This window comes from Trichechus manatus, unplaced genomic scaffold (assembly GCF_000243295.1).
Source record: "Trichechus manatus latirostris isolate Lorelei unplaced genomic scaffold, TriManLat1.0 scaffold00213, whole genome shotgun sequence".
NCBI classification, from domain to species: Eukaryota; Metazoa; Chordata; class Mammalia; order Sirenia; family Trichechidae; genus Trichechus; species Trichechus manatus.
The window spans coordinates 306,095-321,243 of NW_004444149.1; the positions used below are offsets into that span (position 1 = coordinate 306,095).

Below are 15,149 nucleotides of genomic sequence, written 5' to 3' on the forward strand. Positions count from 1 at the left end.
GGCTTCCACGGGAGCAGGAGCATGTCCATCTTGTTCATTTCTGTATCCCTAGTACCTGGTACAGAGCAGGCATTCAAAAGTAATTGTTGAATAAAGGAATGAATATCTATAACACTCACTTCCTGGTAGACCCCTCTGTGCTCCCATCACCACCTGGGTTCTTTGAGATCAAGTTCAATTCAAAATACATATACCAAGCTGAGATCCGGGACCTGTGCTGGGCACTGAGAGTAAAACTGATTCACATCCCATATCCCAGGATTGAGCAGCAAGCTTGGCACACAGTGGGTGCATAATGAATGCTATGAGTCGGAATCGACTCAACGGCAATGGGTTTTGGGGGGTTCTAACACTTATAACACTCTTACCATATACCAGGAGCTAGTTACATCCGCTAACACAACTGCCCTAGGAGAATGGTGCTACTTGGTATCCCAATTTGCAGATAAGGAAACTGAGACACAGAGGAGATAAGATCCCACCCCTGCCCGCCCAAGATCACGTGTCCAGCAAGGGGCAGAGCCAGGGTCTGTTCCCTTAACCAGTATACTACACTGCCTCTGAGTAGGAGAGCAAGGCAGAAAGCCAGGATCCCCACCCTCGGCCCAGTGCTCTTCCACCCTTCCACGGGACTCATTTATTCAATCCTTCAACACATCTTTGTTCTATGCACAGAGGATCCAATGGTGAACAAGACCAAGTCTCTATCCTCAAGAAGCTGACATTCTGGTGGGAAATTAAAAAAACAAAATAGTTGCCATCAGGTCAATTCTGTCTCATGGTGACCCCATGTGTTCCGGAGTAGAACTGCCTTCCATAGGGTTTTCATGGCCGTGACCTTTCAGAAGCTGATTGCCAGGCCTTTCTTCCAAGGCACCTCTGGGTGGGTTCAAACCACCAATTTTGGTTAGTAGCCCAGCATTTAACAATTTGTGCCACCCAGGGATTCCCTCGTGGGAAATACAGTACAAAGCAGCAAATCACAGACAGGTAATTTCCTATGGAAATAAGTACTGTGGGGCCTCGAGGCTAAGGGAGAGGGGGCAGTGCTACTTTAGATGAGGAGGTCAGGAAAGGCCTGTCTGAGGAGGTGACAATTGAGCTGAGATCTGAATGACAAGACAGAGCCACGTAAAGATCTAATCAAGAGCCTTTCAGACAGCAAAAACAGCAAACGAGGTGGGAAAAAATCGTGGCCTATTTCGGGGCAAAATGGAGGCCAGTCTGGTGGAGTGTAACAGACAGGAGGATGGGGTAGGAGGTGAAGTAAGACAGGCAGGAGGGCCCCGTTTGGATCTATTGCAGAGGAAAGTGACTGGAGGGTTTTATAGACAGGAGTGTTAAGATCTGATTTCTATTTCTAAACATCCCGCTGGCTGCCTTGGGGGGAAGGCAGTTATCTGTGTGGGCCGACCCTGGGAGGCGACAGATGGAAACACCCGCACCACAGTTCTTTCCCACATATTCCCGGAGCACCTGCTGCGTGCCCAGCCCCGTGCTGGCGCTGGGAACACTACAGAGACAGGAGGGGCTCCCTCCACTGGCACAGCCCAGTGGGGTGAGGGGTGGAGGGATGAGAAGACAATTAGTCTAGGCTGGGAGAGAGAGGCACAGGGTTCCTAAGAACCTACATGAGAGGAGGTGAGAGGCAAGAGGGCTTCCTGGACGAGGTCGCACTGGAGATGCACCTTGAAAGACAAGTGGGAATCAGCTGGATGAGGGTGTGCGAGGAGTTCCAGGCCGAGGGAACAGCACGGGCAGGGCGTGGAGGATGGTGAGCGGCAGGAACCTAAGATAGACGAGGCACGTGACGAGCGCGGGTCCGTGGAGAGCCCGCGAGGGTAGGCGGCAGCTGCGCGAAGCTGGGGTGTCTGAACTTCAGCCGGCAGGCGCCGAGGAGCCGTTTTCCGTCCAGCACTACTTAGTACCATGAAGTCTATGATTTAGTTATTTCCTGGCTTGTTGTTTGTCCCCTCCACCAGAGATCTTTCTGCACGTCTGGCACGAGCCTGTCACAACGCTGACGGCCCATCAACCTGGCCACCCCGAGGCGTGAGCGGCGGGTGGGAATCCGCGCAGCCGCAGCCTCGAGGCCCCACCCCCGCCGCTGCCGCCCGCGTACCTGGGTTCTTGGGCTCCTCCTCGCCCACAGGCTGCAGGTTGATCGTCTGCTTCTCCTTGGTCCCGCGCTCCCCCTTCTTGGTCACCGTGCCGGATGTCTTCTGCGTCCCGGGACGCGGGGCCCTGGGCGAAGTCCCCGGCGCGCTCGTCTCTCCCGACATGCTGGTACCGTCCGCAGCGACTTCGGGGACCCTCGCGGGGGCGGGGAGGCAAGATGGGACTCTGCGGGACTCGCCTCAGGGGTGGCTATATCAAGGGTCTCTGTTCCGCGACCACGGACCGGTCTCTCCCGCGGCGGATTGGCCTCCGCGTCCCTCTCCATGGCAACCGTGCGGTGTGGGAGGGCCCGGCGGGAGGGGGGGGGTCACCCAGAGCGCATGCGGGGCGCCGCAGGGTCAGAACTAGAAGTAGAGAGAGCCGTGCGGGAGGGGCTGGCCGGCCTGGGCGGGGGGCGGAGCTAGGCCCAGAAACGGGGCGGGGCTAGGGCAGGCCCAGGAACGGGGCGGAGCTATGAGAGGAGGGAAGGGCGGGACCAGGGCGGAGGGAGTGGGACTAGGGCGGCCCGATGTCACAGCGAGAGGTGAGCCGTCCAGGTCCGACTTGGCCGAACCTGTGCGAAGGGTGAGGGGTTAGGGCGGCCCGGACCTGGGCGGGGCTATGGCGCAGAGAGACCAGCGGATCTGGGGCGGGACCATGGAGAGGGGAAAGAGCGGAGGGGGCGGGACCATGGAGAGGGGGAAAGAGCGGAGGGGGCGGGACCATGGAGAGGGGGAAAGAGCGGAGGGGGCGGGACCATGGAGAGGGGGAAAGAGCGGAGGGGGCGGGACCATGGAGAGGGGGAAAGAGCGGAGGGGGCGGGACCATGGAGGGGGGAAAGAGCGGAGGGGGCAGAGGAGCCGGGATAGGGCGGGCGCCGCGCAATCCAAAATCACCCGGGGAGTGAGCCCCAGTGGGGTGGTGGCGGGGTCGGACGAGGTAGGGATCTGGGCACTCGGAGGACACTAGGAAGGGGGTGTCTGCGCGGGGGCAGGTCCACCCTCTGGAGTCCGCACACCTATGCAGTAAGGAGAGGTCACCTGGTGGACAGAGTTGGCACAGCGCCGGGTTTCCATTGCCTGTCTCATCTATTTAGTCTCCCGGCTGTCTGGGGACTCGGTGAATCCGTTAATGAGTTGATGAGGCAGGTCGTGCTCCCTGTAAATTTTGCATTCAAAGCCCTCCGGTATTGTCAGCGCAACTTTTGCTCCCTGCCGCTGACGGCTCCCTGCCGCGGTGCTCCCATTCAAGCCTACCCTCTCCAGTCCGATTTCCAGCCTCCAGCCTCCACCCCCCACCCCCACCCCACCCCTAGCACTTTCCCACCTTTGAGCCTTTGTGCCAGTCCCCAGTAGAAATGCCACGCTTTGGGGAAGCCACCGACCCATGCAGTCTATTCGCTCTGTGCTCTCAGAACACACGATTTGCCCTTCTAAGCACAGACAGTGTCACTGGTACTTTTAATTCACTCAGCCGCTCAGCCTTTCGGGAAACATTTATTGAAAAGCCTACTATGCGCCAAAGGGAACAGATGTTCAGCATAAACACAGGAATCCTGCCTTCGGGGAATCTACAATCTAGGGAGGGAGCCAGAGATTAATCAAATAATCACATAAAGAAATGACATAGGACACTGGTGTCCAGCACCCTGTAGGCCTTCTCTGGGTTTCTGGTGAAGGAATACAGTGTGATCAGTGCCATGAAAGATAGGTCTGGGGGGTGCAGTGCTTCCCTGAGGAGATGGGAAGGACAAGGAAGAATCAGCAGGTGAATGGAGAGAAGAGCATTCCAGATGTGCAAAGTCCCTGTGGTAGGAAAAAGTGCAAGGGTAAGAGAACCTAGAGGCCAGTGTGACTGGAATGGGAGTGACAGGGAGGGAGCACTGTTCAAGGCAAGGCTGGAGCGGCAGATAGCCAGAGCAGCAGGCCTTTAAGGCTGTAGTGAGTTTTAACTCTCGCCCACAAGTAATGAGGCAGCAATGAAGACTTTAGGACAGGGTGTAACCTAATCGGTTTGTATTTTGAACAGCAGATTAGAGATGTCACCACGTGAATGCAGGGAGACGAGTTAGGAGGCTATTGCTAGAATTAACTGGGTCTGGGGTGCCTCCCTACTGAATGGTGAGTACCCTAGGATAGGACTTGTGCCTGGTACGCCTCTGAAGCCCCACACAGACAGACAGACAAACACACATACACATATACCCCCAGCCTGGGGAGTGTACAGAAAAGGTGCCTAATACACATTTGTGAGATCAATCTGAAATCAGAGTCATCCAGCACTGTTCATCCCACCAGTTTATGTACACAGGACTCTCGGGGCCTTGGGAGCAGTAGATCGGGACAGGGAACCCAGGCGTCCTGCCGACCAGCATCTCCCACACCTGGGAGCTAGGCTCCCATCTCCTCTCCATTCGCTTCCTTCATCAAACGTGTTCATGTTCACGGCCTGCCGGTCCAGGCCTGCTCCTGGCGCGGTACACCAGGCTCTGTCCTCAGCCTTGGGCAGCAAAGGGCAGGTGTGCTGACCTTTCCCACACCATCTTGGCTCCTCAGCGGTCCTGGCGCCGAAGTGGCGGTGACGGGGGATGCCGTACTGGGGGCAAGTCATAGTGTCCAGGGATGTAGCTGTGCTTGGGCGAATCATAGTGGCCAGGGGGCAGTCCCGGAGGCATGGGGGGCTGGGAGCCCAGAGAGTCTCGGTCTGGAGACAGAGAGAGGGTAGGATGAGAGGGGGCAGGCTCCTCCCTGGGCCACAACTCTCCTCCCCTCTCCATGCAAAGCGAGATGGACGGTGCCTGGACACAGGCCAGCTCCCCACCTGCTGTGTAGCTCTGACAGGAGCCTGTCACCCCTCAGCTGCCAGGGGCAGAGGCCACTTTGGCCTGCCCACTTCCTAGGATGTGAGGGCACTTTATCACCTGCCTACCATTTTCCTAGGTACCAACTCCATCTCAGGCGCTGTACAACCTGTTTCAAATCCAACCTGTGTCAAATGCTTAGCCCTGCAAGATAGGTACCTCCACTCCATTTGACAGATGAGGACACGGGCTCTAAGAAGCGAAGTGACTTCCCCAGCGCCTGCCTGGTTTGAACCCAAGTCCGACCCCAAAGGCCTTGCTCTTGCTGCCCCATCACGCTACCCCTTATTCTCTCACTCCGTCTTTTCTCTCTTTCACCTGCCCTCGTTTCAGTTCCCTCAACCCTCACCCCAGCAGAAAGGGAGGGCTCACCGTGGGTCAGGGGGCTGGGCTGCTCGTAGGTGCCACTGTCTCTCTGTGGCTGGAGGGGTCGCAGCCTCTGGCTGTTCCGGAGCTGAGGCTGCCTGGGAGGAGAGCCTGAGGGGGGGCCTTTCATCTCCACATAGCTGCTCTCTCGGGGGCCCCCTAGCAGGCTGGGCAGGTCCCGGATGGTGGCATAGGGGTTCTCACTGCTCAGGGAAGCCACACTGGCCCCCAGTCCCTCCTCGGAGATGGACCCTAGAGATGGGGAGAGGAAGGCAGGCTCGGTGGAAGCGCCAGCTAGACCCCAGCTCAGCCCCCGCCCTCACTGCCCTGTCCCATACCTTTGCTATAGAACTGTCCTAGGCCATTACTATTGCTGTAACTAGAGCTGTAGCTTCGGTCCAGGCGGCTGCTACCTGAGAACCCAAAAAACCAAACCCATTGCCGTTGAGTCAATTCCGACTCATAGTGACCCTATAGGACAGAGTAGAACTGCCCCAGAGAGTTTCCAAGGAGCGCCTGGTGGATTTGAACTGCCGACCTTTTGGTGAGCAGCCATAGCTCTTAACCACTATGCCGCCAGGGTTTCCACTACCTAAGAAGGAGGAGGCAATTCGCAGACCCCAGGCTCCCACCTCCTCTAGAACTGGGGCCCAGAACCCCCTTCTCCAGACCCACAGACTCAGATGGAGCAGACTGCTGGCCTGCACACATCACCCTCACCAGAGGCCCAGGCTCCAGGCACCTACCCCTGTCCAGAGGCCCCGGGGGGGGCTTCCGACGGTGCTTCCAGTCAGCAGGTAGGGTGGCATGGTTATCATGCCCATGGGCTCCACCTGGCCGCTCAGGGGCCTGGAGGCTGGCAAAGAGCTGACTGCCTGGAATCTGAGAAGGGAGGGGCACAGTAGGGAGAGTATCATGCCAGGGCGGAACTTTCCAGAGAGCCAGGTCTGTGCCCATCCCTCCCCAGCGCAGCCCCTTCCCCAGTACTGACCTTGTTAGGGGGCGGGGGGATAAGCGAGCACTGAGACAGGGTGTGGTAGCTGGGGTTCGAGTAGTAGTGACTGTAGCTCGGGGGGACATCTGCAGGAAAACCACATGTATAGGGTCAGCTCAGGCAGGCCGGGGGGCCCAAGGGAATTGAGATCTGGGCACTTCCATCCCAGGAGATCAGTCATTTGGCCTCCCTGACCTCCCTCCCTCCAGCTCCCCACTTCCTGTCCCCTGGGTTCATGGAGCCCCGCACCCCATCCTGCCCTTGTGCCTCTGAGCCAGCAGCTGGTGTGCGCCCCACACGCCCAAGCCGGCTCACCTGGCACAACATACTCAGAGCCATCCAGCGGCCCGCTGCTGTAGGCCACGGCCAGGTGTTGGTGCTCCTTGCCTTTTTGCCAATGGCGGTAGCCAATGAACAGTGCCACCAGTGCCACCACCAGGGACCCCAGCACGGCGATGCCAATCACCGCCCCCAGCGAGTTATAGGCCACTGGAGAGGTAGGCATCATGGTGAAGGGCTCCTGGCTTCCTGTGTGGGATGGGCAGTCACTCAGGGCAGTGTCTGGGCTCTGCTGGTGGGCTTGGGGCTGCATACATGGGAGAGGTACCCAGCAGGGAGGTAGGGATGGTACAAGGGGCCCAGGTCCTGGCAGAGACCCAGGGGAGGTACGTGGCATCCTGGCTCCCTGGGCACAATAGGGACTAGATGAGAACTCACTGATCCTGCAGGGGGCACCACTCTGCCCTGGGGGACACACACAGGCCCCGGTCTCCGGGTGGCACCTCTCTCCAGGTCCACACTGGCACGGCTGGGAGCAGTTGGTACCGAACATCCCTGGAGGGCAGCCTGGGGAGGGAGCCAAAGGAGGTGGGGACCAGAGGGGCCAGGAAACTACGGTCTGCTCCTTGGGCAGGGCTAACTTGGGGGCAGGGACATGGAGCCCCCCTGGTGTTGGTACCTTCCAAGCAGAGGTGTCCAATCCAGCCTGGAGGACAGACACAGCTCCCATCCTGGGGGTGGCAGGTCCCACCATGGCGACACTGGCAAGGCCGGGCACATTTGGCTCCCCAATATCCTGGGGGGCACACTGCAGGAGACAAGGGCCTGTGGAGTGGCAGCCTCCTGGATGAACGCTTGGCCCCCTCAGGTTACTGAAGTCTTCAGCTCAGCGTTGGTCTCCCCAGGAACCCAGGGCCTTAAATTTATGCACCGATGACTTACTTTATCTCCGCCCTGTCTCTCCCCTGAACTCCAGACTCAGGCGCCCACCTGCCAACTCCACATCTGCACTTGGCTTGCTAATAGGTACTTCAGAAAACGTGTCCAGCACCAGCCAACCAAAGGCTTCCAGACTATCCTGGACTGCTTTGCTCTGCACTTTTTACATGAAACGGAAGTCAGTGTCCATCCTACTTAAGGCATGATTTCTGTGTCGCTGACACTGACGATCTAACCAGAGTTGTTACAAAATGCTTTGGAAAAACCCTTGGCCAAGATCACCGCCTTCTTTACCCTACCTGCTGATGAGCCTGAAACCAGCCTTTGTCCTAGTAACAGCCACTTGTTTCCCTTTTTCAAAAATTTACTCATTGTTTTGGATTAATCTTTTCTATGATCTTCTTCATATATTTACGTGGGAAAGAGGCCACATAGAGATACATAAAAACAAATTGAAAAAACGCAACAAAAAATAGAAGAACATTTCCAAAACTGAGCTTATGATCCCTCCCCTGCCAAAAAAATAAAAATGCTTTTCCTCTCAGTCTTCCCATGTAGAAGGGCAGGGATTTTTTTTTTTTTTTTTACCTGATCTATTCATTGCAGCATCCCCAGCACCTAGAACAGTACCCAGCATGTTGGTGATGCTCAATAGATGTTTGTTGAATCAATTACTGAATCAAGGTGGGTCTGGAGGCTTTTATGTCCAGGAGCAGGGAAACAGAGGAGCCCCGGTGGCGTAGTGGTTAAGAGCTACGGCTGCTAACCAAAAAGGTCAGCAGTTCGAATCTACCAGCCACTCCTTGGAAACCCTACGGGGCAGTTCTACTCTGAACTGTAGGGTCGCTATGAGTCGGAATAGACTCGATCGTAACAGGTTCTTTGGGTTTAGGGGAAAGAGGCCTTCTGTCTTCAGCCTGCCCTCTTAAATGAACTCAGGCACACAGCCGCCACATACGTACGCTGGGAGCAGTCAGGGCCCGTCCAGCCGGCCTGACAGTAGCAGGTCCCGTCCGAGGGGTTGCAGGATGAGTGGTTAGCACACTTGCAGGGTACACAGCGTTTGCCATAACGGCCAGGCTGACAGGCTGAGGGAAAGGGGCACGCGGTGACTGGGGCAGGGGCCAGCCCTCAATCAGTCCTGACCCTGCTCTCCCTGCCCACCCACCCCCACAGAAACTGGCCTGAAGATAGTGGCCAGAGGAAGAGACCAAGAGGGGTGGAGTGGGGGCTTCTGGCACAAAGAGTGCACCCCACTGCTGACAGGTGGGAGAGGAGGGTAGGGAGCCTCACGTCTCTGGCAGGAGGGGCCTCGGAATCCCGGCACACACACACAGTTGCCATTTGCAGGGATGCAGGTGCCCCCATTCTTGCAGGTGCAGATGTTGCTGCAGTTGGCCCCCCAGAAGCCCTCAGGGCAGGGCAGGTTGCAGTGGACGCCTGTGGGAGAGAGAGAGGGGTAAGGGGAGCCTGCCCTGGGCCCCCTCCTGCCCCATGGGGGTTCCTCTGGACACATTTCCTGTGGGATGCATCCCCCCCCTCAACTCCACATCAGGCTTGGGGCCCGGACACCCAGAGTGCTCACCCGTCCAGCCAGCCTGGCACTGACAGTGTCCATCAACAGGGTCGCAGCCGTCGGCACGGTCACAGTCACAGCGACTGGCACAGCCTTCACCAAATTGCCCCTTCTTGGGGAGGGTGTAGGGGACAGCAGACCAGTCAGCTGGGGGTGCTGTGCTCCCTCCCTCCCTTCCTCAGGCAGGCAAGCAGCCAGCACTCACTGGGCAGGGCAGCTTGCAGTGGACCCCATGCCATCCAGGGGTGCAGGTACAGGCTCCAGTTTGGGGGCTGCAGGCTGCTCCGTGGGCACACTGGCAGGTGGCATTGCAGCCGAAGCCCCAGGTTCCAGGCGGGCAAGGCACAGAGCAGTTACCATGTTGCCAACCTGGAGAAGGGGCCTTGTGGGTAGACCTTGTGGGTAGGCATGGCAACCCAGCCCCCTCCTGAGCAAGCACATACTGGGTGCTCTGCCAGACTCTGCTATGAGCTAGGGGTGGGAGTAGGGTGCTCACGGCCCCATGCAGGAGACAAGCCTATAAACCATTAAATGTTCAACAGGGGCTAAATGGCCTCCAGTGCTGTGCCAGCAGCCATTTGCTGTCTCGGTTTCTTCTTCCGCAAAGTGAAGGGGGTTGACAGCAAACCCAAATGCTTACAGAGGCCCCAAAAGGGAACTGAGTTAACCAGACCATACTTAAGACAGCAGGGAATGGTGAGGCCTGGAGGCTGGAAGTTTGTTACATTTACTAGCCAGCAAGCCAAACAAAACACATCTGCCGCAGAATTTCAGCCTAAGAGTTGCCCGTGTGCTACCCCAGGTAACTCTAGGCGGTCCTTCCTGGCACTGCCATTGTGTGATTCTGTATGACTGAGGGTCTGAGGAGAGTTCACCGATGAGGTGCCTTCTGGCCTGGGTCTTTAACGATGAGCAGGAATTTTGTGGTTGAAGAAAAAAGCAAAGTGGATATTCCAGGAAGAAAGCAGCCTGGCTACCTTCCCGCTGCCCTGCTCCTGCCGAGTGGTTCGGCCCTTTCCCTGTAGTGTCTGCCCTGCCCTGGGCCAGCCTCTACCACTGGGCCCTCCCTTCTCCCCGTGGCCCCGCTCTCCCTCGCCCAAAGCCCATTACCTTCCTTGCACACGCACGTGCCGTCGATGGGCGAGCAGGCGATGGCATTTTCGCAGGAGCAGCGTGCGGAGCAGTTGACCCCAAAAGTGTCGGGGGGACAGAGGCTAGCGCAGTGCCGCCCCTGGAAAAGTGGATGGGCGGAGGAGTGAGAGGGGCAGGCCCGCTCCTCTGCCTCCTCGCCGCTTCCGGGGCGCGGGGCGCGCCTCACCGTGTAGCCCGGCGCGCACCGGCAGAGGCCGCTGTCGGCCAGGCAGACGCCGCCGTGCAGGCAGAGGCAGTGCTCCTGGCAGCCGGGTCCGTGCGTGTCTTGCGGGCAGCTCTCGTTGCAGTGAAGGCCGGCCCAGCCCGGTAAGCACGAGCACTCCCCGTTCATTGGGTGACAGCTGCGGGCAGGGGCGCGGAAAGGTCTGAGCCTGGGGCCGCAGGCCGGCCACCCCGGCCCCTCCGCATGGTGGCAGCTGAGCATCTCCGGAGTAAGGGGGCCGTAAGGAAGCTCGGGGCTCTTCCAAGAGCAGGGATGGGGCGAGCGCGGGGACCCCAGATCCCTCCTCGTCCCCGAAACCCCTCCCTTTTCCCTTCTGTGATATCTGTCCCTCTCTTGGATATGCCTCTGGCGCTTTTCGTGACTCCGGGGGCGAAGACCTCTCACAATAACCTCCTGACCCCTTGATCATAGTGTCCCGCGGCCCACCTGAGGCTGTGCTCCGGGTCGCAGGTGCAGGGTGTCTGGCAGCTGAAACCATAAAGGCCGTCGGGACAGAGGCGTTCGGTGCAGCGGTCCCCGGTGAAGCCGTGTTCGCACAGACAGGCGCCGTTGGCCGGGAAGCAGCGAGCGCCAGGGGCGCAGTCGCACGTCTCAGCACAGTCCTGCCCGAAGCGGCCCACGGGGCACTCCTCATGGCACCTGGGCACCTTAACCAGTGAGCCTGGCCACGCACTCAACTCCTCCTAGCCCGCCCTCCGCCCTCCGGCTGGCGCCACCGCCACTCACCGATCCCCGGTGTAACCCGGAGCGCAATGACACTGCCCAGTGAATCGGTCGCAGAGGCCGCCGTTGTGGCAGAGACATTCCAGGGAGCAGTTGGGTCCGTGGAAGCCCTCCGGGCAGGGCAGAGAGCAAATGGTGCCCTGTAGGGGTGAGGGGTTGATAAAGATCCAGGCACCCAGCCCCCTCCCCATGCCCCAGGATCCTTTGACACCCCCACACCTGCAGAACCCACCCCCCTCACATACATTCTTCTCAGAGCCCTGTTGAGAACCACCCACAGAATTCTCCCCAGACTCCCACCCCACCCTTCATACCATCCAGCCAGGTGGGCAGCTGCAGGCGCTCTGGGAGTCCAGGCAGACACCCTCATTGTGGCAAAGACAGGTGCTGGGGTAGAAGTAGCCATCAGTGCCATAGGGCGTCTCACAACTGCAGAACAGAGTAGAGGCCGTCAATGTGCAGATAGATGGCAGTCCTGCCTCCCTCCTTGTCTCCAGAAGCTGACCAACTGCACATGGGCCCTCCCTAGGAGGAAGGCCTGACCACAGACACGGTGACTCACCCCTGCCCTAGGAGAATCAGACAGCAAAGGTTTCTAGGGCCAGAAATCACAGATGACACCCCAGCGCCAGGAGAGTGCAGAGTGTAGAGTCACAGGTGGCACGTTTGCTTCCCCAGGCACCGGACCCTCTACCGCCTCACCTTTGCTGGTGCTGTTCCCTCTGGGGGAATACCTCTGCCTACTGTAGCTTTTCTATCCTAGAGGGCTCAACTGAATCAGAGCTCCCTCCTCCATGATGCCTTCCTTGATCTTCAACGAAGTGCACCTTCTGACTTCCCAGCAGGCCCTGCACCCTGCCTTGCAACAGGATTCTCTGGATCCCTGCCTCATCCCCACTTTATAAAGTGCTTTCACACACATGCTATTTCATGTTATCATCATAGCAACCCTTCTAAAACCATAACCCGCTGCCATCGAGTCAATTCCGACTCATAGCGACCCTATAGAACAGAGTAGAACTGCCCCATAGGGTTTCGAAGAAGCGCCTGGTGGATTCTAACTGCCGACCTTTTGGTTAGCAGCCGTAACTCTTAACCAGTACTCCGCCAGGACTTCCAACCCTTCTAGGTAGGCTATAAACCAAAACCAAACCCATGGCTATCCAGTCGATTTTTTTTTTTCATTTATACATAGCTTTATCAGTTATTTCCTAGATAATACACAAAAATAAAAAGCTGAAACAGTGAATTTTTCAGTATATGTCCCAAATATGCATGGTATCCAGTGTTTCATCTGTCAACCCTAGCCATAATGTACTATTTATCATCACTTAAGGAATAGGAACTTCAATGACTTAGGTGAAAATGAATTTTCATATTAACTTCTTTCCACCTTGTGAAAATGTTAGTGTCTCTTTTCCAATTCTAAAGAATGCTGTACAAACTTAGAAGAATGCATTTAAACATTTTAGAAGCAAAAAAGGTTTGATTTGAAAAGCTTCTGATGTTTTAAAAAGTACTTTATAAAATACATGAATTAGAATTTATGTGTTACTGCAAATAGCATAACATAATAAAAACAATAGAAATGTTTGGCTTTACCCTTCAGCCAATCAAAAATCTCCTTTTTTGCCTAAAAGGATTAAAATGTCGAAGACTGTGGCTATTCCCCAGAACCCTGCATTTTCTCGATGTCTTCATCAGTTTCTGGACTGCTCACTGTGGATGCTTTTTCTTGGTTACTACTCTCAGTATAAGTTTTAGATTGTTTTGTATCTCCAGCAGCCGTGATTTCTTGAATAGCCATCCATCACCCATGTCTAATGCTTTACACTTAATTATTTGCTGCGTGCAAGCTTGACTAGATTCAGGAACGTCCGTGTATTCTACCATTAAGGTCAGTTTGTCTACCACATCAAGATGGTGGTTGGCGTTACAGCAACTTTTAGAAATGTGCCTATTTTTCAAAGAGATAACACATGAAGGAAGAAATTCAGAATCTGGAAATAAGGTCTGTAAAGCTTGACAAAGAAAAGTGTTCTCCTGAGGTTCCTCTGGGACATTCTTCTCTCCTGCTACTTGGAGCTGTGCTTGTTTTCTTTTTTTAATTTCTTGTTTTAATCCGTTTACATCTTCCAGTAGTTTCTCTACTGCTCTCTCACTGTGTTCCCCTTTTTTGCATATACTCCTTGATTCCTCTTGTAACGAAGCATACATTTCATCTATCTTATGTACCTCCTTTAAAGATCCATCTTCTTTAAAAAATTCAGAGCTGTGTGTTTTTACTGCTCGGTTAAAACCAGTGGGCATACAGCAACCTGACGCAGTTTTATAACCCAGTTGTTCAGACCTGCCCAGATTGGCGACCACTAAAGGTACCCTATGAAGAAGTCCTTCTTGAGGTTTATGTAAGGCATGCTCCAATCGATGAGTAGAGCAGCTTTCTGTTGTTACACTTGGTGTTCGTAGCAGAAAAAGAAGTTCCTGGTTTGAAAGATGCTTCCGTAAGTTTTCGTGAAGCAGTCTCTCTCTGAACGTCATAATCTGATCTGAATGACGTCGGAATTTGTACCAACCTACCACGTTCTTTTTGACACTTGATAATATTTTCTTCAGTGCTTGCTCATTTACTTCACCTAAAGAATTGTAAAAGCTAAAAAGCTGATAGCATGGAATATATTTCTGAGACTCAATCGTATAAACAACATCATCCATTTGGGAGTCAGTAATGCTATTCTTGGCTTCAACTTTCACTTCTCCAAGGAGAAAACCTTCCTTGTGAGGCTGAAGCAGGTCGGCTTCTTGTGTCCTTTGTCTCTTCAGCTTCTGCTTCCTATGGCCTCTCGGCCCTCGGGCCTCACGCCCGTACCTGCCCTGCTGGGGCAAGTGTTCCAAAGCTCAGTAGCTCCACTGGTATAAGTGCCCGGAGGCACCCCACTCCTCCAGAAAGCCTCGTGCACACAGACACTCAGCTCTCTCGCTCCGTGGGTCAGCAAGCCTAGCTCCACCAGTAAGTGCCCGGAGGCACCCCACTCTGCCAGAAAGCCTCCTGCTCACAAGCATTCAGCTCTCTCGCTCCGTGGGTCGGCTCCAGCGCTGTCTTGCACTGGTCTCCTGGTTCTGCTGCTGTTGCTTCTCTGCTGCTGCAGCTTCTCTGCTGCTGTAGGTTCTCTGCTGCTGCTGGTCCTCTGCCACTGCCGCACGTCTATCCATTCACAGTTTTAAAACCGCTTCCACATTTTAGGGATCTGTTAGAGCAGCACCCCACTCTCGTACCAAATTCTGTCTTAGTCATCTAGTGCTGCTACAACAGAAATACCACAAGTGGATGGCTTTAACAAAGAGAAATTTATTTCCTTACAGTCAAGCAGGCTAAAAGTCCAAATTCAGGGCGTCAGCTCCAGGGGAAGGCTTTCTCTCTCTCTTGGCCTTCTCATCAGTGTTCCCCCAGACTAGGAGCTTCTTGGTGCAGGGACCCTGGTCCAAAGGATGCTCTCTGCTCCTGGCACTGCTTTCTTGATGGTATGAGGCCCCCTATCCAGTTGCTTTTGACTCATGGCAAACCCATGTGTTACAGAGTAGAACTTCCCCATAGGGTTTTCTTGGCTGTAATCTTTATGGAAGCAGATCTCCAGGCCTTTCTTCTGTGGTGCCGCTAAGTAGGTTTGTACCACCAACCTTTAGATTAGTTGTTGTTAGGTGCCATCAAGTCGGTTCTGACTCATCGTGACCCTATGTACCACAGAAAAAAACACTGCCCAGCCCTGGGCCATCCTCACAATCATTGTTATGTTTGAGCCCATTGTTGTAGCCACTGTGTCAATCCATCTTATTGAGGGTCTTCTTCTTTTTTGATGACCCTCTAGTTTACCAAGCATGA

The 15,149-nt window shown here is 55.4% G+C and overlaps 2 protein-coding genes across 2 annotated transcripts in view; both read right to left on the reverse strand.

Moving 5' to 3' along the window:
- Positions 1-2,282, reverse strand: part of LRRC71 (leucine rich repeat containing 71) — a 15,040-nt gene extending 12,758 nt beyond the window's left edge. Inside the window, exons 1-2 of the mRNA XM_012559108.2 lie at positions 2,123-2,282; positions 1,632-1,876 (exon numbers count right to left, since the gene is read on the reverse strand). Coding sequence (XP_012414562.1) covers positions 1,632-1,876; positions 2,123-2,282 — 405 coding nt within the window. The remainder of the gene's footprint in view (positions 1-1,631; positions 1,877-2,122) is intronic.
- Positions 2,283-4,708: 2,426 nt separating this feature from the next.
- The window catches only part of PEAR1 (platelet endothelial aggregation receptor 1), a 14,511-nt gene continuing 4,070 nt past the window's right edge, over positions 4,709-15,149 (reverse strand). The window contains exons 6-22 of the mRNA XM_012559109.1: positions 11,584-11,698; positions 11,273-11,409; positions 10,973-11,185; positions 10,490-10,664; positions 10,282-10,402; positions 9,377-9,540; positions 9,181-9,283; positions 8,889-9,035; positions 8,558-8,683; positions 7,336-7,464; positions 7,091-7,223; positions 6,693-6,901; positions 6,375-6,463; positions 6,130-6,265; positions 5,722-5,796; positions 5,390-5,635; positions 4,709-4,860 (exon numbers count right to left, since the gene is read on the reverse strand). Of these exons, the coding sequence (XP_012414563.1) occupies positions 4,709-4,860; positions 5,390-5,635; positions 5,722-5,796; positions 6,130-6,265; positions 6,375-6,463; positions 6,693-6,901; positions 7,091-7,223; positions 7,336-7,464; positions 8,558-8,683; positions 8,889-9,035; positions 9,181-9,283; positions 9,377-9,540; positions 10,282-10,402; positions 10,490-10,664; positions 10,973-11,185; positions 11,273-11,409; positions 11,584-11,698 (2,470 nt within the window). The remainder of the gene's footprint in view (positions 4,861-5,389; positions 5,636-5,721; positions 5,797-6,129; positions 6,266-6,374; positions 6,464-6,692; positions 6,902-7,090; positions 7,224-7,335; positions 7,465-8,557; positions 8,684-8,888; positions 9,036-9,180; positions 9,284-9,376; positions 9,541-10,281; positions 10,403-10,489; positions 10,665-10,972; positions 11,186-11,272; positions 11,410-11,583; positions 11,699-15,149) is intronic.